The sequence below is a fragment of the Tupaia chinensis genome, unplaced genomic scaffold, assembly GCF_000334495.1.
Source record: "Tupaia chinensis unplaced genomic scaffold, TupChi_1.0 Scaffold143840_1, whole genome shotgun sequence".
In the NCBI taxonomy this organism is placed as follows: Eukaryota; Metazoa; Chordata; class Mammalia; order Scandentia; family Tupaiidae; genus Tupaia; species Tupaia belangeri.
Genome location: NW_006203691.1, coordinates 48,918 through 63,250, shown reverse-complemented (window position 1 = coordinate 63,250; position 14,333 = coordinate 48,918). Strand labels below are relative to the sequence as shown.

At 37.0% G+C, this 14,333-nt stretch overlaps 1 protein-coding gene across 1 annotated transcript in view; it reads right to left on the bottom strand.

The window, feature by feature from the left end:
• Window positions 1-12: 12 nt before the first annotated feature.
• The window catches only part of LOC102502231 (vomeronasal type-2 receptor 116-like), a gene marked incomplete at its 3' end in the record, with an annotated part of 22,319 nt that continues 7,998 nt past the window's right edge, over window positions 13-14,333 (bottom strand). Inside the window, exons 3-5 of the mRNA XM_014582841.1 lie at window positions 6,737-6,824; window positions 4,132-4,246; window positions 13-896 (exon numbers count right to left, since the gene is read on the bottom strand). Coding sequence (XP_014438327.1) covers window positions 13-896; window positions 4,132-4,246; window positions 6,737-6,824 — 1,087 coding nt within the window. The remainder of the gene's footprint in view (window positions 897-4,131; window positions 4,247-6,736; window positions 6,825-14,333) is intronic.

Here is a 14,333-nt window from a genome sequence, read left to right as displayed (position 1 = left end):
CTTTCTGTTTTTTAAAGCTTTCCAGGAGTTCTCACCAGGGCTTATCAGAATAATGTAGCACTTGGGCACAAAGATGCAGCCTAGGAGCCCTGCACTGGAAGCCAAGATGGAGAAGACTTCCACAGCCACCATGAACTTCCCCTTGGTGCTGTGATAGACAGGGACAAATGTGACCCAGACACTGCAGAACACCAGCATGCTGAATGTGAGGAGCTTGGCTTCATTGAATGTGTCAGGCAGGTTCCTGGCCAGGAAAGCCACAGCGAAACTCCCCAGAGCCAGGAAGCCCAGGTAGCCCAGGACACAGTAAAAGGCAGTGATTGAGCCTTTGTTGCACACGATGATGAAGTTTCTGGACTCAGAGTGTGAGTCTATGTCAATAAAAGGGGGAGATGTTCCCAACCAGATTCCACAGATAATCATTTGGATCAGGGAGCAAATAGGAATGACAGAGTTAGAAACCCCTGAGAGGAGCAAGCACCTCATTGTTCTTCTAGGTTTCACGGCACTGAATGCCAGAATTACGGTAATTGTTTTGGCCAGAACAGTGGAAACAGCTACAGTGAACACAAGGCCAAATGTGACTTGTTGGAGGACACACGTGGCTGCGTTAGGATGGCCAATGAAGAACAAGGAACAGAGGAAGCACAGCAGGAGGGAGATGAGCAGAATAAAGCTGAGAGCCTGGTTGTTGGCCTTGACAATGGGAGTGTCTCTGTGCTTCACAAAGATCCCCAAAACTACAGTTGTGAGAACAAATAAGCACAGAGCTATGCAGGCCATGGCTGTCCCCAAAGCATCCTCAAAAGCCAGGAATGTCACAGGCTTGGGGAGGCAGTGAGTTCTCTCACTGTTTGGATACTCTTTAGCTGGGCACTGGACACACTGCTTTGCATCTGGTGACAAAACAAAGATGCAGCATTTCAATTTCACAAATTGATTGTCATGTTGAAGGAAATGGTGACTTTTGTTTACTTTTCCTCAGATAAATCTCCAAAGTAATACCAAAATACTCCAAGGTAAGAGCCCATGTTCATGTCACTGGGGGAATTTTTTTTTTCATCTGTAGATAATAACAAAGTAATTTGAAATGGAGTCTCAGCATGTGAGGATCTTGGTTAGCCCATTTTATGGCTCTCAATGATGTTACCAAGGATAAGAATTTATTCCAGCTCTCTTCTCTACTCTCTTCTGAGTTTTCCTGGAGATAAACCTTATATTTCCATGGCTTATCATAATTGTTTATCAGAATAGTAATGAATAGTTTTTTTAAATTTATATTAAGTAAAGAATCACTTTAATTTGTTCTCCTGAAATATCTTAACTTTTCCTCTAACCTAATTTGTATTGATTTTTTTCTTGTATATAACATGTCACTTTGTTTGCAGAATTTTCTCATTGTACATTTTTATTTTTCTGTAAATATTATCATAAACACTCCTACGTAAATATTGAAAGCAATTTAAATATAAAACATTTGACTCTTGAATGGAATTTGATTTCTCCTATATATCAATTTTTTGAGAAATTTTTATTGTAAGTGTTTATATTTTTGGAGAGGTCTTTGCTATAGGGCACGGGTGCTTGCCAGAAAGACAGAGAGAGACAGACAGACAGAAAGTGAGAAATCACCCCCAGGGTGGATGGCCATGCCGCAATCCCTTCTCCTCCATTCTCCTCTTGTGATCTTGGGAACATACACACACACCCCCGTGAGTTTAAACCAGTGGGTCCAGGACTTGAACCATGGTTGGCTACATGGGAGTCCAGCGACATAGCCATTATGCTAACTGCTGGTTTCTCAAGTTTTTATTAATTAATTAATTAATTTTTGGTAATACTAATACAATAGCATTGGGTTGTCCGAAAAGTCATGTTGCATTTTTGCATAGAAATAAATAAAAAATACGAAATGACTTTTCCAGGAACCCTGCATATTCTCAAAGAATTAGAGTGGAGGTCATCAGGTGGCATGATGGTGAAGATGTGAGACTTCCATGTGGCTGAATGCATTTTGAATCTCGCACATGACAACTTGCTTTGTCACTTCTCTTTCTCTTTCTCTCTCTATTTTTTCTCTCTCTTTCTCTTTCTCTTTCTCTTTCTTTCTTCTCTGGTGAATGTATATGCCCTTTAGCAAATTAAAAAAATAGTAATGGTAAATAAAATTAAAGAATTCTTTTTTTTTTTTTGGAGAGGTTTTTGTTACCTGTGTGTGCTCGCCAGAGAGACAGAGACAGAAAGTGAGAAATCATCCCCCAGGGTAGATGGCCCTGCCTCAATTTCTTCTTTTTTATTCTCCTCTCAGGATCTTGGGCACACACGTACACATGCCTGGTGTGAGTATAAGCCACCAGGTCTGGGATTCGAACCATGGTCGACTACATTGGAGTTTAGCGACATAGTCATTATGCTAACTGCTGGTCCCAATAATTCTTTAAAAAGAATTAGTGATATTCAATAACATTTTTTTTTTGCAGTACCTATTCATTTTTCTACAGTCAGCAGATATTCCTGTCTTGTCTCAGAGACAGGTTTGGTACCCACAAATGTATGAATTTCTCCTGGGTCATAAACCGTTTCTTACTTTGTTTTTCCATTTTGTTTTTTTAAAGACCATTTAATTTTATTTTATTCAATATTATTTTTAAAATTTGTTGTAGGGCAGTGTGCTTACCAGATAGAGACAGAGAGAGAGGGAAAGTGAGAAAATGAGCCACCAGGCGTGTTGTAACACTACGCCGCTTGTCCCCGGCTCTCACTCCTTCACTCAGGAAACCTGTTCGGCTGTCCCCCTGGGTCGGGACACCTGGCGCCCGAACAGGGATGGGACAAGAGAGAGCAAGGAAGTGAGACAGCACCACTTCCATGAAATGGTCATGCCACAATAATATCTGTACCATTGTTTCCTCTTATCAGGATTTTGTACAACACACAAACCCTTTGTGTTTTCCAAGTTATCTTATTTGGGACTCAAGTCACAATTTAGGTCTTGTGGGATTCAGTCACATTAACTACCATTTCATGGGCTACCCTGTACCTCTCTTTTTATTTCTTGTTCTGCACACTTATTTGGCTTTGCAATTCCTTCATAAAAGATAAGTGATTTTTTTTCTTGGCATATTCTTACCTGAAGATATATATTTACTTTTACTAGCAGCGGAATTCAAATGTTTTCTACTGTTAAAATGTCTGAAATTGCACAATACATATGAAACAATTAAAACCATACTTATTCCTTAAATATCAGAAAAATGGAAGCATGATTCTTACTTTCCATATTTCATGTTTGATAATACAGGGTTTTATTATAATTTTTTGATTTTATATTCTGCATATTTTGATGTGCCCAATTGTGAAATTTATTAGAATGTTGAGTCCTCAATTTGTAAACTATGATTCTTTTTCTTTGCAATATATATCAAAGTGTGGTATTCTGATATTAGTCAATTCTTTGTACTTAATTGCACAGATGTTTGAGTATGGTTAAAAAAGTTATAAGATATTCTTATAATTGTTTATCTGAAATTCCTTTGTACTTATCATCTGGGTCTCTTAGTTCGATTCAAACTTTAAGGCACCCACAGGTAACCTTTATAATTACACGTCTTCCTATTAATGACTAATGTGGTCCAGTATGAGATCCAAAAATAACTCTATCTCATCAGGCACCAAACTGCAAGGGTGTTCATTGGAAATATTTTCACAGTTTAGTCTAATAGAATGAACATGGACAAGTAAGAGTTTACATGAAATAGGGCAGGAGATTGTTTATAAAATAAATATAGCAAAACAATAAATATGTGAATTAAGAACTGTGGTGCTCTGTGTTTAATTTATTAATTTTTTTAAGGAGGCTTTATCTATAAAGCATGTGTGCTCACCAGAGAGACAGAAAGACAGAAAGTATGTGAGAAATAACCCTTCAGGGGTATGACCAGGCCACAGTCTCTTCTTTCAGGATTTTCAGCACAAATGTTCATGCACCTGGCATGACTCGAGGTTGGCCACATGGGACAATGCCTTAACCACCACGCCACCTGCAGACCCCAATATTTTATTTCTAATAGTAATAATTTCATTTTTATTGAGCAATAGTAGGAACTGGTAGTGTAGTTATATATTTCATACTTGTTTGATTTGAAATAGCTGACTCTGGGCAAGAAGCACAAATAAAGCAACAAACAGGTCTTCCTTCTTGGGGAATTTTCTGGAATCCAGGAACACAGCTGTGACTACACACAGACTCAGGAGTCTGAGCAGAAAAGAAAATCATTAGTCATAATCATGTATGTTATACGCTGTTTTGAGGGATCAGCAGTTAGCATAATGACTATGACACTGGACTCCCACATAGTCAACCGTTGTTTGAGTCCCGGACCCAGTGACTTAAACTCACGCCAGGTGCTTGTGTGTGCGTGCCCAAGATCCTGATAGGAGAATGGAGGAGAAGGGATTGTGGCATGGCCATCCCCCCTGGGGGGTGATTTCTCGCTTTCTATCTCTCTGTCTCTTTCTGTCTGTCTGGCAAGCGCACATGCCCTATAGCAAAAAACTCTCAAAAAAAAAAGAAAAATAATAAGCTATTTTGATTACATGTCACTCTCTCCACTTTAGAGAAAACTGGCCTCATGTAATTTTCTCCTCTTATGCAATACTTCATCTAAAACCATTTCAATGCAGGTTTTTACATGGTAAAGGCTCTGAAAAGTTGTGTTCCCCCAATAATATTTATGCTATATCTTCATATCTGGTTGGGTAAAAAATATTAGGTTCTGAATTTTTAAATATCTAATAATGTAATATTAGGTAAACAAGAGAAAGCTTAAAACTCATGGGCCAACAGATAAATGATGAGAGGGTGGTTATTACATTTTGGGGCTTCTGAGGCAGGTTGAGCAGTGCTTTTCATATATGAACACAATACATGTACAAAACATGATATTTGTATAAATCTTCTGTCTCATCTAATTGCCTGAGATTATAGTCAATGCTTTGAGATGTTTAGTACAATGAGGAATTGTATGCAAAAGGTTGGCAGGTAGTGTGTGGGTTAGAGCACTGGACTCTCACACGGCTGACCATGGTTCCAGTCCCAGATATGGTTGCTTCCTTTCATCCTCTCTCACTCTATTTCTCTTTTGTCAAATTGAAGAATAAAAATAATAAATAAATAAATAAATAAATAAATAAATAAATATTTCTTAATAAAAAAGAATGATATACAAAATGACAAGAGGAAATGTGAATGGTATCTACAAAAACGTGAATGGTATCTTGATCTGTAATCTACCTGTCTTTACAGTGTACCAAATTTCAAGAAGTACTTTGTTCACAAATGATAAAGGGTTTCAGGATATATAGAGAAATTTCTTATACACATACACACACACACACACACACACTCACACACACATATATATATATATATACACATATGTATAATATGAAATGTCATGTGCTCCATAAAGACATAAGAGATTTCAATAAAAAATAAACTGCATATGTGTTAGTACTCTTATAATAATATAGATCATATCAATTCCATGTGCTCTGTGAAATATCATCTAGGTTGTGTAAGTGCAATCTATGATGTTCACAGAATGAATTTGATAAAAATACATCTCTTGGGGGCCAGCAAATGGTGGAATAGTTATGTCTGTGGATTTCCACATGACTGAGTCAAGTCTGAGTCTTGGACCCAGAGGCTTGAAACTCATGCTTGGTGCATGTATGTGTTTGTCCAAAATCCCAAAAAGAGAATGGAGGAGAAAAGATTATGGTGTGGCAATTTCCCCTGGGGCATAATTTCTCACATTCTCCCTCTCTGTTTCTGTCTGTGTCTGTGGCAAGTGCATGTGGCTTATAGAAAAAATCTCTCTCACAAATAATTTTAAAAATTCAAAAATTTATTCTCAAAAATATTTAGCTTATTAAAATATATTCAACTATGTATACATAACCACCACCTCATTGATTTTATTAATTGAACTGTTGCTTGAACAAATATAAGAAACCATATCACCTTATAAAAACTAGAAGTATTTCTATAGTTTAGAATGTATATAAGAAAAATGAGATAGTACAATTCTGGATGTAAAAGGCAAATTTTGTTTTGTTAATTTGTATTTTGACCGAGACAAGAGTACAATTTGTTTTCTTTAGACTTTTCATAGGCCATGTATGTTCACAGGAGAGAGATAGAGACAAAGAAAGAATAAGTGGGAAATGAAGCCTCAGGGAGATAGCCATGACACAATCCCTTCTCCTTCATTCTACTCTATGGATTTGGGCATTCACACACATGCACACATACCAGGCATGATTTTCAAGCCACTGGGTCCAAACTAAAATGATAGTCAGACATGTCAGCATCCAGCACCTTCACAATGATGCCTCCTCCTAGCCCTGTAAAAATCAAATTTATTGCTTAGTTAAAGTAGTCATACAATTTTATTTAAAGATTCTGTTCAGAGAAGTCATATAAATTTTGGTCTTTCGTATTTTGTGTACTCACCAGAGAGACACAGACAGATAGACAGTGAGAGAAAAAATAAGAAATCACCTCCTAGGAGAATGGCACATACATCCAGCATGAATTTTAAGTCACCAGGTCCAGGGCTCAGACCACAATCAGTCATGTGGGATTCCAGTGATGTAAGTACTATGCAATCTCCTGATCCCACCTCTGTATGTATTTCATATTGAAATGACATCATACCTCTTTGAAACTAACAGACCAGTTTATCATCTCTTCTTTGATGATCAAACCTTGATCATGGGAATTCTTATAGATAAATTCTCCTACTTTAACAAAGAGCCAACTGTGATTAGGAAATCTCACAAGGTTGTGGATATCATACTGTATCATATTTCTTTCTTCATCCAGGGGCATGTACCCAATGCTGTTTGTCAGTTGGCTTTTCCTCAGAAATGCATGAAGCTGAATTAAAGGAAGGGTTTACAAATTAGGACTGCATTTAATGTAGAGGTGGAAAATCCATATCTATATAGTAATCCTTCTATGTTAACATCTCTATTTACATGTTCACTTTTCTGTTGGGACTCAGTTTGGTTTGAGTTGTCAGCACTCAGGGCTCATGCAAAATTAACTCTTAAAAAAATGGAAGAGTGGTTGTCATTCATCAGAAAAATTCTAATATGTTTCCCAGAGTGTGATTTATACTCAGACTCTCATAAAACCAAGACTAATAAAATCTGGTTTGGACCAATTGGAGGCTGTGTGGTTATTCATAAAGGGCACAACATTGAGTGAGACAGTGGAGTAAAGGTGCTTAATAACATATGGCCAAGACGGCAACGTGAATTCTGTACCTGTAACTTACAAAACACTGGATGGGGCCAAAGGCGGCAATGGTAATAAGGTGTTAGACTCCCACATGGCTGATTGTAGTTCAAATTCTACACCTAATGAATTGATTTCTAACTTTCCCTTTCTCTTTCTCTTTGATCAATTTTTAAAAATAATAATAAAGTTATCATAATTTTAAAAAAAAGCACATATGTGTGCATGCCCAAAATTCCCACTGGAGGGAATTCCATTCATCATGAATTCCAATGGTCATGATTACATCATGACCATTTTTTATGGGGGTGGCGATTTCTCACTTCTCCTATCTTTGCCTGGAAAATCCACATGCCTTACCTAATAAATAATTTTTATAGACGTATTCATTCTATTTTATTATTATTAATATTTTATATTGACCAAAAAGAGACAGAGAGAGAAAGGGAGAAAGCAAGTTGAAAAGTCCAAGATTCAAACCACGAGAATCATCTGGGAAACCAGTGCCCTTACCACCACACCAGCTGCTGCCCCTTGTAGGAAAATTTTTGAAAGACATATAGATGGATAGATTTAAATTCTTAATAGTGGTATGATATTTTACAGGTATGCATTTCTTCAAGTTTATCCAATATGTATATTTAAAAAGTACACTTTTGGATACTATTTAGATCAAATAAAGCTTTTGAAATGGGAACAAATACATTTTGTTCTTTATCTTTATTTTGGACATCTTTTGATAAGAGTGTGATTGTCATGTGACAATACAATAAGCAATTTGTGACAAAATATAAAATTAAAATTTCTAAATTCTAACAGGTATTTTTGTTTGTTTTTGTTTTTGTTTTTCCTAGTGGGAATGTGTCCTTATGGAGAGAGACAGAGAAATAGTAGAAAAGAAGAGAAGACAGCATTTCCCATGGGAAATGGTCAAGCTGAAATCCCTTCTCTCTTTCTCCCTCCCTTTTAGGTTTTGGGCCTGTATGTATACTCACATGCCTGGAATGTTTCTTAAGCTTCCAGGTCTGGGACTTGATCTATGTGTAATCTAGCTGTCTTAACCACCAAGCCATGGGTTCAAACCACAAAATATATATATATTTTTTGAGAGGTTTTCGCTATAGGGCATGTGCGCTTGCCAGACAGAGAGAGAGAGACATAGAGACAGAAAGCAAGAAATCCCCCAGGGGGGATGGTCACGCCGCAATCCCTTCTCCTCCATTCTCCTCTTGGGATCTTGGGCACGCATGCACACGCACCTGGCATGAGTTTTAAGCCACCGGGTCCGGGACGTGAACCGCGGTTGACTACATGGGAGTCCAGTGACATAGCCATTATGCTAACTGCTGGTTCCCCAAAATATATATTTTTAAGAGAATTATTTATTTGCTCTTATCTATTATTATTATTTTAAACTTTCTAAAGGGCATGTATGCTCATGAAAGAGAGAGAGAGAGAGAGTGAGGGTAAAAAAACAAACTGCCAGATGTGAGACTGGTATCATAATCAAGAATCCAGTGACTTAACCACCACATAATATTCTGGACTCATTAAAAATATTTTTAATAAACCACGTTATCCTCTTAACTTTTGAATTTGCTTTGCGAAGGGTCAAAGTCAAACTTGTTCAAAGTGGAAATTGAATGTTGTTATTGTTAATATAAGTGGAAATAAGATAAAAACTAAACTTTCTGATGTTCATTTTAATGTATGTATATTGTATTAACTTGTTTTGTTCAGCAAATTTTTCTAATGTATTTTTCCCTTTTTGATATTTTTATATAAAATTTATAAATTTAGTGTTTATTTTTTAAATTATTCATTTTATTTTATTAAGAGTTATTATTATTTTTAAGTTTGCTTTAGGGAACATGTAATCACCAAAGAGACAGAGAGCAAGAGAGAGGGAAAGTAAGAAAGCAAATCACCAGTCCAGGACTTGAACCACAGTTGACCATGTGAGAGTCCAGAACTTTAACCATGATACCAGCTGCTGGCTCCATGATTTAGTGTTTATTTGAAATATAAACTTATTTATAAACCAACTAAAAGACCCTGAGACTATAGGCTTCAAAAGTGGTTTCATATTTTAAAATTTGATCACTGTTTCTTCCTCCAGGACTTTTGTAAACAGGATAAGTACAGTGAATTCTAAAAGAAAGTTCTTTCCATGAGTCATGTTAAGATAGTATGTAGAAATAATTTTTGTCCTCACCATGAATATTGCATAAAGGAATTAGACCACAGCATCTATATCACTAAAGATGAAATAGATATGGTTATTATATTAATATTCTCTGATGTAGGATGCATTCCTAAAAAACATACACGGATTTGACCAGTTTTGATCTATGTTCTGTCAAGTATCTGTTCTTGAACTGTTTTAGTATTTTATTTTACATTATTTTGACAAATTTAATTAATTTTTAAAAATTTATCTGAGGGTACATCTTATAGAGACAGAGAAAGAAAGCAACTTTCATGGAGAATGGTCATACTGCAATTCCTTGTCCTTCACTGACAGTATTTGTTCAGGGACACACACATTTCTAGTGGTTTCCCAATCTCTAGTCCAGGCTTTGACCTACAAAATTGGCCATTTGGGCTCTGACTGCATCAATGACCAGGTCATGGAACCAGGCCAAATACTTTAAAATCTAAGTCTCTAGTGGCAGAACTCTGTAAGTAGAAATAACAATTACCCATATACCTTGGGTGAAAAAAAACTTAAAAGAATTTTGCCTAATCTTGTTATTTTGAGAAGAAAACATAGGTTGTGTGATTTGTTTTTAAGAGAGGATGTTGTTATAGGGCATGGTGTTTGCCAGAAAAACAGAGAGAGACAGAGAGACAGAAAGCAATAAATAACCACTCCTGGTGGAGATGAGAATCTCTTCTCCTCCATTCTCCTCTTGGGATCTTGGCACACACTCACACTTGCACAGCCTCAGCCAGGTCAAATATTTTAAAATCTAAGGTTCTAGTGGCAGAAGTATATAAGAAGAAATAACAATTACCCATATACCTTGGGTGAAAATTAAGAAAATAAAAACTTTTTAAAATTTACCTGATCTAGGGACCAGCAGTTAGCATAATGGCTATGTCACTGGACTCCCACATAGTCAGCCACGGTTCGTGTCCTAGACCTGGTGGCTTAAACTCACGCTGGGTGCATGTACATGCATGCCCAAGATTCCAAGAGGAGAATGGAGGAGAAGGGATTGCAGTGTGGCCATCCCCCCTGGGGGGTGATTTCTCACTTTCTGTCTCTCTGTCTTCCTGGCGAGCACACATGCCCTATAGCAAAAACGTCTCAAAAAAATAAATAAATGCCTGATCTTGTTATTTTAAAAAGAAAACATAGATTGTACATTTTGTTTTTAAGAGAGCTTTTTTTTTAAATACGGCACGTGTGTTCACCAGAAAGAGAGAGAGACAGAAGACAGAAAGCAAGAAATAATCACTGCAGGAAGGATGGCCACAGCAAAATCTCTTCTCCATTCTCCTCTTGGAATTTTGTGCACACACGCACACTTGCCCAGCATCCATTCCCTCCTCTTGGAATTTTGTGCACACATGCACACTTGCCCAGCATCCGTTCCAGTCACCAGGTCCGGGACTCAAACCATGGTTGACTATGTGGGAGTCCAGCAACATAACCATTACACCATCTGATGGTTCTCAAATTGTGTTTTTTTTTTTTTAATACCTCACCAGGGACCAGCAGATGGTTTAATGGTTACACTGTTGGATTTCTACGTGATGGATCACAGTTTCAGTTCTGGACCCAGGTGTTTAAACCTCATGATGGACATGTGTGTGTGTGCATGCTGAAAATTCCAAGAGGAGAATAGAAAAGAAGGTATTCTGGTGTGACCATAATCTCTCAGTGGTGATTTCTCACTTTCTGTCTCTCCATCTCTGTCTGTCTCACTGGTGAGGGTAAATAACTCAAGAATAAAACTCTCTGCTCAATTGGAGTGGTCAGAGAAGTATTTCATGATAGGTAAAGTCTTTTTACAAGCAAAATGAGAAATAGTGACTGACTGTTTAAAATAATAATTAGAATAATAATAATAATGATTCGGAAAAACATTGAAAAGATATTGAATGATGAAGTGGGGATATTAATGTCTCTGTATTGACTGACATGCATGGCATTTCCTTTTGAAAAAGCGATGTAATACACTGTAAAGTTATATGTAATCCAGTGTAATATAAAGAAGATTATGATGATAATAAAAATGAATAAATAAATTTTTAAAAAACAGTAAAACTCTTTGTAGAAATAAAATAAATAAATAACTCAACAGGTGTTATGGTAATTAGGGTGGCTAGATTTCCACATGACCTACTGTGATTTAACTTCTGGAACCAGTGACTTGAAAATCATGTTGGGCACATGTGTATGCATGTCCAAAATCCCAAGAAAAGAATGGAGGAAAAGGGATTGCAGCACCATTCCAGGGGTGATTTATAACATTTTCTCTCTCTCTGGTGAGTGAACACACACTGTAACAAAAGCTAAAACAAACAAACAAACAAACAAAAAACAAAGAAACAAAAAATCTTCAGGTGTCAGCAGGTGGTGTTGTGGTTTACGTGGACTCCCACATGACTGACCATAGTGTGAGTCCCAGAACTGGAAGCTTGAAAATTATGCCAGTCATTTGGTCATGTTTGCCAAAACTCACAGGAGGAGAATGGAGTAGAAAAATTGTGGTGTGACCATTATCCTCTGGGGGATTATATCTCACTTTTCCTCTCAGTGTCTCACTCTGATGAATGTATGTGTTCTATGGGAAAAAAAATTAAATAAAAATTTCTGAAAGTTATCAGGTGCTTGTGAAGGGTGTTTACCTGCCAAGGGAGAATATGCTGGTCTGCATCTGCTGGAGATCCCATTTCGATTTTATACAAAAGCATTTTGTAAAGAACTTGGGCCACCACATGCACAGCGTGATAGATAAAATAGCTGGGGTCAGATATGATCATCATGCGCAAGTCAGATGGTAGAAACTCTAGAGAAGAATTTGGTGAACAGTCTCCAAGTTTGCCACATAGTGATCCAGAAAGTGAGCATCCAAAAAAGTGAAGCCAGAGTTTACTGAAGTAAAAATCCTCTGGGTATTGGGAAGGGTTCACTGTCTTGAGAAATTGTTTAAAGCCAGAAATTTTCCTTTCCTGGTTTGAAAATAAAAGGCTTCCATGGAAAAAGTATGGTGTGTGCTCTATATAAGTGAAAATACCTTCCCACTCTGAGGAGTGAAGATTTTTCATGATCCATACCTTTCCTGAAATTAAATAGAGTTCTTTTTCTGTTCCTGCGGTGCAGACACGCCCTACATCACCATGTAGTATATACACATTTGCAGATGAAACTCTGATCCTCTGCACAAAATTATAGTCACATTCTAAAAAGATACCTTTTGTGGCAGGGAGCTTTTCTATAAAGGCCACACAGATATTCTTTTCTGTCATCTTTGCCTTTATATCCTGAAGGAACTGCTCCCCTTGTGTATCATCAGATACATAGAGTGCCACCCACGTCCAGCCAAAATGCAGCAACAAGCAGATGATCCCATGAGTCAGAGAACTGTCCTTGGTGGCCATTTGATAAACTGATGGAAATTGGTCTTTATCACTTAGGATGGGGTCAAAAGGACCATATGTGACCTGAATAAAAAAGAAATAATCTGATTCTAAACTTATTTGGATTTTGGATTGTCATACTAAAACAGGTAGAAGATAAATCTTTAGCTGATAAGATAATAGAATGGAATATTGAGTGAAGAAAATGTATGCTGTTATTAAAAGCAGTAGAAGACTGTTTTTCAGACCCATTTCTTTCAATAAAGAACCTGTGACTAGTCCAAATAATATTACTTCCAGACCAAAGCATAAAAGAAAAAGTATACGGTTTAATAATTATTTTATTGTGTACTGTAGAAACTGAGGAATGCATAAATTTATAAAAATGATGCAACAAAATGGTGATTCTTCTATCTTAAGTTCATGTGACATAAGGATCAGAGGCTTCCTTACCTAGCAGCCAAGGTTAAAAGTGTCAACTCTGAGAAAAAATATTGTGTTGATGTTATGATACTGTGTTTTATCACCACAGAATAACCTATATCATCTTTTTAAATTTATTTCTTTTTTATATATGTATTCAATTGCATTGTTGAGCTTACCTATATCATCTTAAAACATAACTTAGCCTCTCTGACATTTTTAAAATGTAACTTTTCAAGAGCATGATTCTCCTTAAGCTAATGTGTTTGCCAGTAATGTCTCCTGAAACTTTTATTAGACAGTTTCCCTGGAAGAATCTCTGAGGTGGAGAGCTGTTATGTGGAGAATAACTGGAAGTGCTTTCAAGAGATCCACCTGCATGGGTGTGAGGAAGGCTAGAGGGAGCTGATAAACCTCAGCTACTGTAACTGAGCCATAGCCAACTTGGAGGATCTCCAGGGCTGTAATGTCCTTTCTTTGTTCAATGTAGTAATGAATGCAAACGTTTTTATATATTTGTATCAAAATGTCCAATAAATGTCCCCTGATATTTTCCTCTCTCAAGGTAAGGTAAATGTCTACTCAGTTCGTACTTTTTAGGAGACATCTTAAAATTGACCATCAATGTTCTCATCAGTGGTGATGGAATGTAATGGATATGGACAGGAGTTTGTATGAAACTTAACAGATTCCACTTCTCTGATTTTTAATTTGTTAGAGAGCAAATTGTATCATGTGTGCCTGCCACAGAGAGACAGAGGAACATGAGAAATAACTACTCATAGGGGATGGGCATACTAATATATCTTCTCCCAAATTTTCCATTGGTGGGATTTGGAACATGCAAGCACACAAGCCCAGTGTGTTCTTTAAGCCACCAGGACCAACATTTGAACTGTGCAGTCAGCCATGTGGGATTCAACTACATGGCTGAATCTGGCCCACCTCTGCTCTTTTTCTTTCTCTTTCATCTTTGTACTGTTAATAATCCCATGACTCAGGAAATTACCTG